The sequence below is a fragment of the Wyeomyia smithii genome, chromosome 1, assembly GCF_029784165.1.
Source record: "Wyeomyia smithii strain HCP4-BCI-WySm-NY-G18 chromosome 1, ASM2978416v1, whole genome shotgun sequence".
Taxonomy (NCBI): domain Eukaryota; kingdom Metazoa; phylum Arthropoda; class Insecta; order Diptera; family Culicidae; genus Wyeomyia; species Wyeomyia smithii.
In genome coordinates, this window is record NC_073694.1 from 57,693,006 (window position 1) to 57,706,401 (window position 13,396).

Here is a 13,396-nt window from a genome sequence, read left to right on the forward strand (position 1 = left end):
TGAGTGCCGATCGCTGCCTGATGTCGATCGCGGTTCCTTTCGCTCGCCGGTGCAGAGGTTGGGCTTTTGCATAACTGTGTACCCTGGAAAGCGTTGTAGATGATGTCATGTTTATGTAGGTTGATCGTAAAATAATGCGCGGTCTGTTTTAAATGACGTTGACTAGCAGAGGAGTAATTAAAAAAACACAACCCAATTGGCATTTGAAAACCAAACCTATTATGACAGCACGGGATCGAGATCGACATGACTGCCTTATCTTGATGGTGATTTTTTTAGTAAGGATTTGATTTGCAGCAAAACACGAGATTCCTCATCAAGCAAATGTGAGTGTGTTGGATGCGTGCTTGAGATCAGTATTCTTATTTTATTCGATTTTTCTATCTCACTAATAATTAGAACCAGTAGTTATAGGTACTAATCGTAGCCAAATCTGTCCTCAGTAAGCAACGACTAACAATTGGATTTTTCTTCTCTTTATATTTGATTGCTACTGCCAAATACAAAAAAACCGTGATTTGAAATCTTACCCGTCTTACGTCTTACGTCTTCGCCTCGCAACATTATACCAAAACAAAAAAAAAAACAAAAAATGCAAACTAAACCAAAGTTTTTCCACCAAAAAGACAGCGACTTCTAGCAGGTATTTTTTACTCGTTACTGAGATAACCATTTTCTCCAAATACCATTTATCTGGGCCTGCTATGTGTAGTACCACATACAAAGCACACACACAAACCTACACTAGTAAACACCTGCAAAGTTACTACTCGAATAGGCAATGATTGTTGCATTTGTTCGCTCATTGTTTTTTTCTTTTACAAACGGTCATCTAATCCATTTTAATCTAGCCTAGTACTAGCATGGCACGTCACTAATCTAATCTAGATATTCGATCCCAGCCAGTTAACTTACCCCCCATTAGAAAGTTCATCCGTTGTTGATATATTTAATTGAATCCGACCACGCATCACAAACCGGGCATGGTTAAGTTTAATATTTGTTGTTTTCATTACATCATCACTGTCGTCATCTTAGTTGTGTTTTTTCTTCTGCGCAGCCTCATCATCGATTCTACTCTTCGGAGTACACACGGATTGTACTTTACTCAAAGTAATGTAGGAAAACTATTTGGTGTTAAAAAATTATACAAAACAAGCGTTTTTACGCGGTAATAAACCTAGCATGCAATAATTGCCCTGACATTCAGATAAACAATAAATACTCCGTTAGTTAAACTTAACGTCTATTTGATTTGGTCAGCCCACGTCTCCGCATTTGCTTCTTCATACGAGCTGTACGTTAGTGTCAAGTTGAAAGGCTAATATTTATTCTCGTCGTCTCGTGTTGATGGGTTTTAAGTCGTAAGAACTCGAACGTTAACGTTACTGCTTGTTTCCTCTGAAACTACAGTAAGGCTGAGCATTGCATTATGCCACAGCGGAGACTTGATTTGGTTTGAAACGTCATCGAACCCTGCAGGACTAGCGATTTGTTTACCAGTTGATGTATTATGTGATTAAATAGAAGAAATTTGTTTGACGCTTAGGCTGTTATATTTATTTTTTATCGCTGTATTTTCTCCTGAAAAAAATAAATAAAAACTTGAATTGTCTCACAGTTGGTATGAAAGTTTAAAATATTTTCCAAATTTCTATGTGTATTTTAAAATCTGAATTAAATTGATAACATTGAATTTTCTTAGTCCAGTTTAACAAGTTAGTCAATAAAATATTTACAGTTTTGAAAGGGTTGACACATCGCACCACGTCTACGTTTGGTTTTCGCCCAAAAAAAAAACTGTCAAATATCAACAGGTAAATTGTTTAATTGTGTTGTAATGTGAGGGGTATATATCTTTGTTCGAAAAAAAGGAGGAATGTTTGGATTTTAGCGGTTTGTTACTACATCTAAATAAATTAAGTAGTTTTGAGTTATTCCGTGTGCGTGAACGATTATTTTTATAAATATTTTATTATTGATATTTTAGTCGAAACAAAACTTTATGCATTAAAAGAGCTTGCTCAAGACTTACCTTACCAGTCAGTGTCCCTTGCTGTTCGAAGAAGTCGTCTCCATTCAACTCGGTCCATGGCTGCAGCTCGCCAGCCATGTCGTCTGCGGAGGCCCCGCAGGTCGTCTTCCACTTGATCGAGCCACCTTGCTCGCTGCGCGCCCCGTCGCCTTGTTCCAGTCAGGTTGTTATCAAGAACCATTTTCACCGGGTTGTCATCCGACATCCTAACGACATGCCCAGCCCACCGCGTTGGTCCTCCACGAGCATAGTCCAGGTTTCGTGGCCGCAGAGGACTACCGGTCTGATCAATGTTTTGTAGATGGTTAACTTCGTGCGGCGGCGGATTTTATTCGAGCGGAGCGTCCTCCGGAGTTCAAAGTAGGCACGATTTCCTGCCATAAGGCGTCGACGAATTTCTCTGTTGGTGTCGTTTTCAGCAGTCACCAGTGAGCCCAGGTACACGAACTCGTCTACCACCTCGATTTCATCACCGCTAATATGAATTCGTGGCGAGAGGTTAACACTGTTTTCTCTGGAACCTCTTCCTCTCATGTACTTGGTCTTCGAAGCGTTTATGGCCAGTCCAATTCGTCCGGCTTCAGCCTTCAGTCTGATGTACGTCTCCGTCATCTTTTCAAGGGTTCATGCTACAATATCAATGTCATCGGCGAAGCCAAAGAGCTGAACAAACCTTCTAAAAATCATGCCACTCGTGTCGATACCAGCCCTACGTATCACACCTTCCAAAGCGATGATGAATAGCAAGCACGATAATCCATCACCTTGCCGTAACCCTCTTCGAGATTCGAAGGGACTCGAGAGTGTCCCCGAAACTCGTACTACGCACATCACCTGATCCATCGTCGACTTGACCAACTGTGTCAGTTTATCCGGAAAGCTGTAATCGTGCATAATCTACCATAGCTGGTCTCGAATGCCGATTCAAAATCGATGAACAAGTGATGTGTGGGCACACTATACTCACGGCACTTCTGTAGGACCTGCCGTACCGCGAATATTTGGTCCGTGGTGGCGCGGGCACCCATCAATCCCGCTTGGTATTACCCCACGAATTCCCTTGCAAACGGTGATAGTCGACGGCACCTTGTAGGCGGCGTTCAACAACGTGCTTGCACGGTAGTTGCAACAATCCAACTTGTCGCCTTTTTTGTAGATGGGGCACACTGTACCCTCCATCCACGCGCTTAGTAGCCAGTAATTCACCACCGTGTTTTAACAGCTCGCTGGGGAGTTGGTCAGCTCCAGCGGCTTTATTGTTTTTCAGCCGGCCGATCTCCTCTCTAACCTCCTGGAGGTCAGGGGCTGGGATTCTGTCGTCATCTGCGCGTACACCGAGATCTACTACCACTCCGTCGTCGTCCTCTGCTACATCGCCATTAAGGTGCTCACCGTAGTACAGCTTCCACCTGTCAATTACATCACACTTGTTCGTGAGAAGGTTGCCGCCCAGGTTCCTGCACTTGTCGGCTTGTAGCACATAGCCTTTGCGGGAACAGTTCAGCTTCTCGTAGAACTTTCGTGTGTCATTCGCACGGTACAGTTCCTCCATCGCCTCGCGATCTCGATCTTCCTCCTGGCGCTTCTTTTTCCGTAAGACCGAGTTTTGCCTGTTCCGTGCGCGTCGGTAGCGCTCCACGTTCGCCCTCGTTTGATGTTGCAGCATTCTCGGTCGTGCTGCATTCTTCTCTTCCACTAACTGTTTGCACTCGTCGTCAAACCACTCGTTTCTCCTGTTCCGAGCCATAGTACCAAGCGCCGTTACAGCAGTACTACCTATGGCTGATCGAATGTCCCTCCAGCCATCTTCAAGAGTAGCTGCGCCAAGCTGCTCTTCCGTTGGTAATGCTGCTTCCAGCTGCTGCGCGTACTCCCGTGCAACCTCGACGTCCCGTAGTTGCCCGATGTTTGGTCGCGGCGGGCGACTTTGACGCGTGTTTCGCACCGTCGAAAGTTTTGAGCGCATGCATACTGCAACGAGGTAATGGTCCGAATCAATATTCGCACTGCGGTAGGTGCGAACGTTGATGACATCAGAGAAGAATTTACCATCGATTAGAACGTGGTCGATTTGATTCTCCACTTGTAAACCAGGTGATCTCCAGGTGGCTTTGTGGATGTCTTTGCGGAGGAAGAAGGTACTTCTGACTACCACACCGCGGGAGGCTGCAAAGTTCACACATCGTTGGCCGTTATCATTTGATGCGGCGTGCAGGCTATTCGGCCCTATCACCGGTCTGTACATTGCCTCCCGTCCTATCTGAGCGTTCATATCACCGATGACGATCTTAACGTCCCGTTGCTTGCTCAAGAACTGACAACATTAAGGTGAAACCTCATTGAATCCAAAAATAGCCGACTTCGAGTCAGAATTTTCAAAAGCACAAGACTCGGAAATACGCATTGCGTTCCCTATGAAAATTCTATTTTATGTTTGCTTCACCACAGCCCACATAAAATAGCATTTTCACAGGGAACGCATTGACTATTTCCGAGTCTTGTGCTTTCGAAAATTCGAAGTGGTGACTCGAAGTCGGCCATTTTTGGATTCAATGAGGTTTCACCTTAACACTGATAATTTAAAAACAAAGATGAAAAAACTACTGAGGTAGTCAAACATTTGGGATCCCGTAACCTTAACAGGGCGCACTTTGAAACGCTATAACGTTCTACCTATTGCAATCTCTGTAAAATTTGGGACAATTGTTACTGATCAATTTGTGTAATGTTATTAGGTACGCAACCAAGTTCTCATTTTTTTTAAATAACAATCGGACGGCGTAATATCTGTGGAGTATAGAGGACGATGTGGTGCTTCCCTTTTAAGTGTTTCTAAAATTTTACGACTCTGTCAGCATGAGACAGGTCTGAAAGTTTTTGGCCCTCCTTTACGAGGATAGTAGTCAACATCGAAACCTCCGTGTTTAAAGCGACGTAATTAATCAAATCACGTTGTTTCAATTAGAGCAGCATTTTTGTAAACTTTTTTCAACTCTCGATGCGCTTCAGGTGCCGTTATCTTTGGATGAAATGAGCAAAGTAACACTTCCCGCAAATGACTACAGTTCGGCAGAAATACAGACATTCTTACACAACTAGAAGTACATAAGTCAAAGCGGTTTGTTTACCATATGTCTCAGCATGATTCACCACGTTCTAGATATATCAAAGTCGTCCAGCACTTATGTGCCGCTGGCATCGGCTATTGACAAATAGCGAGAACTTAGTTGCCTTCCAATATTTTACTTTTCGTGATTTCAAATTATACGATTGTCGTTTCGTAATTCATGATTTTTTATTACATTTTTTCATTACAGGGTGTCATCGTGAAAGTGATACACTTTATTTGTGACATAAATTTAAAACAGATGAATGTTTTTTCTGAAGTTCCTTTTTTGTCACACGCTATATTTTGATGCAAAAATTTAAATGTCTCCTACTGCAGGTTCCTCTGGGGACTTCCGAATGAAAAATAGCCATTCCTCGATTAGTACTTGACCGACTCCGGATCCTGATGAACCATTCGGTTCAGAAATGGTTTTGTCATCTATGCCAATGATGCAAATAAGCATTTTTATAAGGTAACCCATTACCAAATCCATCCAAAAATTAGTAGGTTTGACATGCCTACCGGAACTCAGGAACATTTCCTACATCCGGTGACCTAGGCCACATTTGTAATCAGAAAATAAAACTTTGAAAGTTTTTCAGTTTAATGGTGTTCGAATTATTGAATTCGAATAATATTTGGCAGAGCTACAGCATTTCAAATTTCATCAAAATTTTGCCTATCCTACTTATTTTGACTATCCCCTGTATGTGCAAACTTAAATTCGGTAGCACTTCAACTCCTCTTTTGCACAAAATTTTAAACATATTAAATACAAGTAATGCAACAAATAACCTTATGTAGCTCTACGTCAACCTTGCGGTCGTGGCTTTGCATGCAGCCCTTGTGATTTTTTTACCTGGTTTCTGCTTGAGGACAATCGTGCCAAACAAATAATCTGCTCAAATTCAAATGTGACAGCTTCCTTCTGATCTGTATGTTGCTCATTCTAGCAAGATGCAAAATTATGATTTGTTCTCTACCGGAATCAATTGTAGTTTTCTTCCAAAAAAAGTGAAACACTGCCTTTATCAGTTACAAGTGAACTATAAACATGTGTCGCGATCAAAGCAAACAGAGCTGATTAACAGGGTAAGTTTCCCGGTGCAAAAAGAAGCACTCAAATGTGTGTATCACTTTCACGGTGGCACCCTGTACCCTTTTACTTCAGGAGAATCATTGCATAACTTTCTGATTTTAAATTTCTGGATTTCATCTGCTTTTCTGCGATACTATATGGGTCATTCCATACGAAGTGTACATGCCACTTGGACACGACCATCACAGATTTTGCTCAAAGTTGGGAGAAATATTCATCTACCGTTTTTGGAAAAATCCCAAATTTGGTGTCGATTGGAATACCCCCCGCTCTGTGGGATCCCCCTGTTTATTGCAAAGTCACGCATTTTTTGTTCAAAATCTCTTTTTTCTTTTTCTTACAATTCATAGACGTAAGATGTCCGAAAAATACTGATAAATGATTTTTGAAGTAAATAAACCAAGGAATTCAGAAAAAATATAAGTTTTGACCGGAAGTGTTGCCAGATAAATTATTTTTGTATTGGAAAACTAAATTTACATTTTTCGGCAAATGCAGCCATTTTTATTTTAAATTTAATGATTTCATCGTGTTCCTTGAAAAATTTCACAAAGGAAACAACTATCATTTCGAGGTAGTATGAGCCAATCTCGAGATATAACATTTTTACGAAAATAGTTCTGAATTTCGTAATTAATTTTTCGTAAAAATGTTATATCTTAAGATTGGCTCATATTACCACGGGGTGATAAGTGCTTCTTACGTAAAATTTTCCGAGAAATACGATAAAAACCATAAAATTTAAAATAAAATTAGCTGCATTGGCCGAAAAATGCAAATTTAATTTTAAAATACAAAAATAATCTATCTGGCAACACTTCCGGTCAAAAATAATATTTTTTCTAGATTCCTTGGTTCATTTTCTTCAAAATTCATCTATCACTATTTCTCGGGTGTCTTATGTCTATAAATTGTAAAAAAAAAATAATTACGAAGTTTACAACTTTTTTCGTAAAATGTTATATCTCGAGATTGGCTTATATTACCTCGAGATGATAGTTGTTTCTTATGTGAAATTTTCCAAGGAGCACGATGAAATTATCAAATTTAAAATAAAAATGGCTGCATTTGCCGAAAAATGTAAATTTAGTTTTCAATTACAAAAATAATTTATTTGGCAATACCTCCGGTCAAAACTTATATTTTTTCTTGATTCCTTGGTTTATTTTCTTCAAAAATCATCTATCAGTATTTTTCGGACATCTTACGTCTTTGAATTGTAAGAAAAAGCAAAAAGAGATTTTGAACAAAAAACAGGAGGGTTGTATGCAAAGCCACGACCGCAAGGTTGAAGTAGAATACTTTTACAAGAAAGATAACCCGTGCTGCTTGCGTGTCATTCATTTTTTCTAGTAAATAAACGTTGACTAATCAGATCAATTGAATTTTGCGCTTCAACAAGGATTGACCATTTTCAATTATATAGTAAGTTGCTTGTCATGGTTGGGGCTTGACAATTTTTAAATTTTGAGATGAAACTTTTTCGGATGCCGTGCTCATGACTGAAAGAAAAGATAATTCAGTACGTTTTGAGACACGGAGATGAAGTAAAATTTATAACTTTTACAAATTTTAAAATGTGGATTAACTCATTATAAAATATTAACTCTTCAATCAATTTTTTTTTCGTCCTGAAAAGAACAATTTTTTGTTCATTTTAGTATCGGATAAGATGCCGATCATATCTTTGCGTTATCACTGACAGTGTGAATAAAATATTCCTTGTGATAAAATAAACAGTGAAAAGCTTAATTAACGATGGTTTTCTTACGCGGATTCCGGAATGTACGCTGTTTTTTTTACGCGGATTCCGGAATTTACGCGGTTTTTTTTACGCGGATTCCGGAATTTACGCGGTTTTTTTTACGCGGATTCCGGAATTTACGCGGTTTTTTTTTACGCGGCACGTATCCCCCGCGTAAAAACCTTGATTTTGTCGACCGTACTTGGGAAGCAATCATATAACGACGAATCAGAGGTCGAATTTTTCGTTTTGACAAGGTTTGACTATTTTCAATAGTACAATAGTGTGAATAATAAAATTACAATTGTCTTCTTTTGGGAAGAATCTTAGAAGATTTTCCAATCTATTGCTGCAAGAACGAAGGAAATCCATCGAATACTAACCGATTTATTAGCATTTGAAATTGGACATATTTTCCATTTTTTTCGGTTTTAGATTTTCAATTCACATCCCTATGTAGCCGAATTTCCTGAGAGAAGTATTCTACTTCAAAAATGCGTGACTTTGCAATAAACAGGGGGGTCCCACAGAGCGGGGGGTATTCCAATCGACACCAAATTTGGGATTTTTCCAAAGTGACGGTAGATGAATAATTCTCCCAACTTTGAGCAAAATCTGTGATGGTCGTGTCCTAGTTCGTGCTTTTTCGTGATCACTTCGTATGGAATGACCCATATTATATTAGGAATTAAAATATTCCTTATAAAATATAATGGTGCTATATGATTTTAGTGGTTCTTTCGAATCAAAAGGCTAATAACAAAAAACTTCTTAAATGCATACGTTTTAAAGATATTATGAAAATAAGGCACGAAGAAAATTTTATTTTTGTATGAAAACACGCATATACCATAAGTTATTCGTGGTTCTTCAGCATAAATCATTAATTTATGGAAATAGGTGATTATTATTTACCAACTGACTTTTTGCAAGTAAGCTTGTTATTACTCTCCATGTGTGGAATGAGCGCAATATTTTGCACCAAACTTCTTTATTCTGCTTTGTGCTGTGTTTCTGCCGCTCGCAGAAAAAAATAACACATTTGCTGATTACATCACAGCTCAGCGAAACAAGAGTGGTGAATCAATCTTGTGAAAAAACACAGAATTGTATCGCGCACTGCTGACAGAACTTTTTGTTTTTTTTTTTCAGTTTCAAGATGCAAAGCAACAACGCAATCTACTTTCCTACCTAGATGCTTTGTGTTCTCCCTGAAAAATATATTTCAGATTCCACCGCAGTGGTTTTTTCCAAGCTACTCGGATACACAGGATTCGATGCGGCCTTCAAGCAGTTGTTTTCACAATGCACACTGGGAAAAAATGAACTCAAATTCCCACTAATTAAAAGCCGCTGAGCTGGCAACCTGAAATATAGCATTTCTTATGTAAAATTGGTCAACAAATCGATTGGTGATATTTTCATTCTATGCAGGGCACGGGAAAGGCTCTATATTTCCAAAAATATTCAAAAATTTGAATTTGCTCTATATTTCCAAAAATATTCAATTTTTGAGCCCTGCTCAAAATGAAACCTTCACCAATCGATTTGTTGACCAATTTTACATAAGAAATGCTATATTCCAGGTTGCCAGTCTATCGGCGATTATTTAGTGAAAAACCCGGAATTCACATTCCCACTAAATAATCGGCGCTGGGCTAACAACTTGAAATATAGCATTTCTTATGTAAAATTGATCAACAAATCGATTGAAGATGGTTTCATTTTGGGCAGGGTACGGTAAATGGTCTATTTTGCCCCAAATCACCCTATTTTAGCGTATTTTTGGAAATATAGACCCTTTCACGTACCCTGCACAGAATGAAAATATCAACAATCGATTTTTTGACCAATTTTACATAAGAAATGCTATATTTCAGGTTGCCAGCCCAGCGGCTTCTAATTAGTGGGAATTTGGGTTCATTTTTTTCCAGTGTGCAATGGAAGAAAATCTCCTACACGCTATTGAATCTCTGACGTAAAATGAAAAGCCTGTTTGCGAGGATGGAGATTGGATGAATAATTCTTAAATATTTTTTCATACATAATGTGTAGTGCTTGTAGCTTAGAAACCTTACAAGGAGGTGCTCCAATAAGTACTTGACCTACAAAAAAATACAAACATTATCTTCTGTTAGCTCGCTATACTTGATCCAGCGAGGTTCAAATTTTTTTAATTTCAAGAAATGCGCTTTCTGGAGGCCCGCCAACTAGGTTCCCGTGGCGGTGATAACCTCTTCATTCGATCCAAATTTCTGCTCGGCAAGTGACTTTTTTAAGTAAGAAAACAGCGCGGGATCAAATTTGGAGAATGCGGGGGATTGGGCAGCGGTTCGTCGCCCAGTTCCACTTTTTTCTTCCAAACCACTTTTTTCTTCCTCAAATGAAGCAGTTTGTTCTGTAATTTGGTATCAAATTGGTCTAAAAATTTGAAATAGTAGAACCCTGTAATCGTCCTTCTCTAGGTGGTCGATGTAGGTCACACCATGTGAATCCCAGAAAACGGAGGCTATTACTTTTCCGTACTAGTGAATCTATGTTTCCGCGACGGATTGCGCGATTTCCCCTACAAAACCAAGAACTGAATCGAATTCTTCTGAGGCACAGTAGAAACTACTGCACTGTGAGTTATTTATTTAGATATATACTAGCTAATATTCGATTAGCTAGTGTTCCCCAAATTAAATAATAAGATCATAATCGCTGCAACTTTATTCGAATATTTACATTGAATCGAAGTTTATTTAGCCACAAAACAGTGTTAAAATCGTCCACGCTAGGAATAAATCTGCCTACCGGGCCAGCGAGTGCTCGGGCGGCGTATACACGGCTATCTGTTGTTTATTATTTATTGGCTATTTTTATTATTAGTTCGTGATCTCATCGTTTTCCACCCCCGCACACTGGCTCCGACTGACATCAACCGGTGGTGGTGACCGCGCAGCCAAGTGCGATCTCCCCGCAGTATCAATAAGTGAAAATTAACACTCTGCTTATTTGTGTACTCAAATGCTGCACCGGTCTACTGAGAAGGCTAAACCGTACCGTAGGGGACTCTATTCTAGGATTGCAGACTAAACTGTGGTTTTTAAATTCAAATTAAAATTGATTAATATCTTGAAAACATGCATCAAGTTTAAATCGTTAACAACTGACGTTGCGTTCCACAACAGGCAGTTCAGTATTGGGATTGATACGCCGTACTTGACAATGACAACATAATGAAAAACAGTCATAAAACAGTTGTAGCAAGTGACACTATGCAAACCGCTAGTGGGTATAACACGCAAGGGTATAATCCTATCGGGGGAGTAATCCTGCTAACCGCAGCCGAATGGTTTATTCCCTACCCTTGTGCTTACTTAGTGGTGCCACCTTTTGCTAATAGACTTGATAGGTATCTAATGCACATTTTTTCTATTGCATGTGCTCACTGCTGTTTACCGTCTGGACCTGGCGACGCCGTCGCACGATTGTCAATTATATTCAAATTAGTTCTGTGCCAACAGACGTTCCACTCCGTTCCACAGCGAAGTGACGCTCAACATTGTTCGACGATGGATTGTGGGTGTGTGTTCGACTGTGTTTTTGGCGCTAAGTTTCGTTTTCTTGCTTAACTTGTTCGTTGGACTAATTGCAAATTTTGAATATTTCATGAGCGGAGTATGCATGCAAGGAATGCCGATTTTTTCGGACGGTTTTTATTTTACCACAGTTTTGTGTCCGAGTTTATTATTTTGCCTACGGGTAAAAACACATGACTTGACATTGAAACTTGGCGAGTAATTATTTCGTTAATGAGTTGATGTGGGTCGTTTGGAAGTCTCAACGTTGTTGTCAAATTACAATTTTGTGAATGAGTTAAATAGAAATAAAATTGGAAAACTTCAGGTACAGGTACAGGATTTGTGGAATAATCGATTATTCTAATCAGTCTTTGTCGCTTAACGTATTCAAAACAGTTCTATCGTCCCACAAGGAAGTAATCTCGCACCACTACTGTACATATTAATTCCAACATTTCCAACGGCATTAACATTGAAAGCTAAAAAAAATCCTTTTAAGTTGTGTCAGGAGCTGTCAATTTTTTGAAAGAAAACGTGCTAATATACTTAATTGTTTAATTGCAAGTCAATAGACCCTTTAAAATGCATTCAATCTTTCAACTCATAGTTTTGAACTCGCTTCACCTCTTTCGCTAGATTACTATACACGTTTTCATTATTTTTAATTTGTTCACCTCGAGTTATTATTGTTGATTTCCGCTACGCTGGCGATGCCGCCGCAGATGATGTAACGATGTTAAAAACCGTTCACATTATTTGGTGATGTGATGTGTTGTATTTTCTCTCACTGTTGCGGAACATTATTGCCTGTCGTTTCGGTGAAAATTAATGTAGGGAAAATACGACCTCAATGAGCGGTGTGTCCTTCTCGCGCTAGGGAAGCGACTAGTGAAGATGAATGGGCTTTCATGTTTTGTTTATTTAATTTTGTGGTGAAAGAGATCGAATTTTTAAGGAGCGTTGTAAGTTGAACTTTTCTCATTTTGTTTTCATCCCATTTCAGTGTCGGAATAATTCCTATAACCATAATGTGATGAATATTTTTATTTTTATTCATCATGCATGATACCGAGAGTCTATTCATCAAGAGAAACCTCTGTTTATATGGCACGGCTTTACTGTCAAGCGGCTTTGAATTACAGTTGAAGGAGGTATATCCTAAAATTGAATGGTTTTCAAACAAACTTCAAATGCTAAGGTGTTGCTTGTTCAGACTATATTAAATGCTCATCTTGGAGCATGAGGCATCTACATGATAGAAAAAAAGGCCTAATCGCAGAGACAGAGAGCATAACTGGGCCGAATGCTCAATTGACGTGGGGAAAAGCCTGCTTGAGTAGAATCTACTTATTTTTTCATACACATGAGTACAATTATGAATACGTTATAAAGCGCAAAACTTGAAATTTGAAGCTATAATGATTTTTGAAAAATATTTGATAATTTCTGCAGCTTCAAAAGTCTTAGATAAACTTTATAACACCTTAGTTGAATATTACTTCTAAGTAGTACTCCGTTGCATTGGCAGAGCACTAACAGTGCATTACACTTGAGTTAGATTTGAGTTTGAATCCTGCATAACAACAATTGCATAAAAATCGAATTGCGATGAAATTCGCGCCGCGTCTGCTGCAACAGTTCATTGCATTGTCCTTTGAAAGCATAAATTCGATCTAAAAACAAAACTCATCGCGTCACATCATCGCCTGCATCGTTGGATACATCGTGCACTGCATGCATTGCACGCATTTAAACTCAATCGATCAGAGTGTGCGGTGCAAAAAAAACTCAAACTATCGAGAGGAAGCAGATTCAGGTTGGATTCAAATCTGGAAAAGTGTTA

The 13,396-nt window shown here is 39.1% G+C and overlaps 1 protein-coding gene across 2 annotated transcripts in view; it reads left to right on the forward strand.

The window, feature by feature from the left end:
* The window catches only part of LOC129717116 (heat shock protein beta-6), a 45,540-nt gene that overhangs the window by 12,382 nt on the left and 19,762 nt on the right, over nucleotides 1-13,396 (forward strand). The window contains exon 2 of one of the 2 annotated variants that reach the window (XM_055666961.1): nucleotides 611-643. The exons of the other annotated variant lie outside the window; for it this stretch is intronic. Coding sequence (XP_055522936.1) covers nucleotides 611-643 — 33 coding nt within the window. The remainder of the gene's footprint in view (nucleotides 1-610; nucleotides 644-13,396) is intronic. 2 annotated transcript variants of the gene reach the window in all.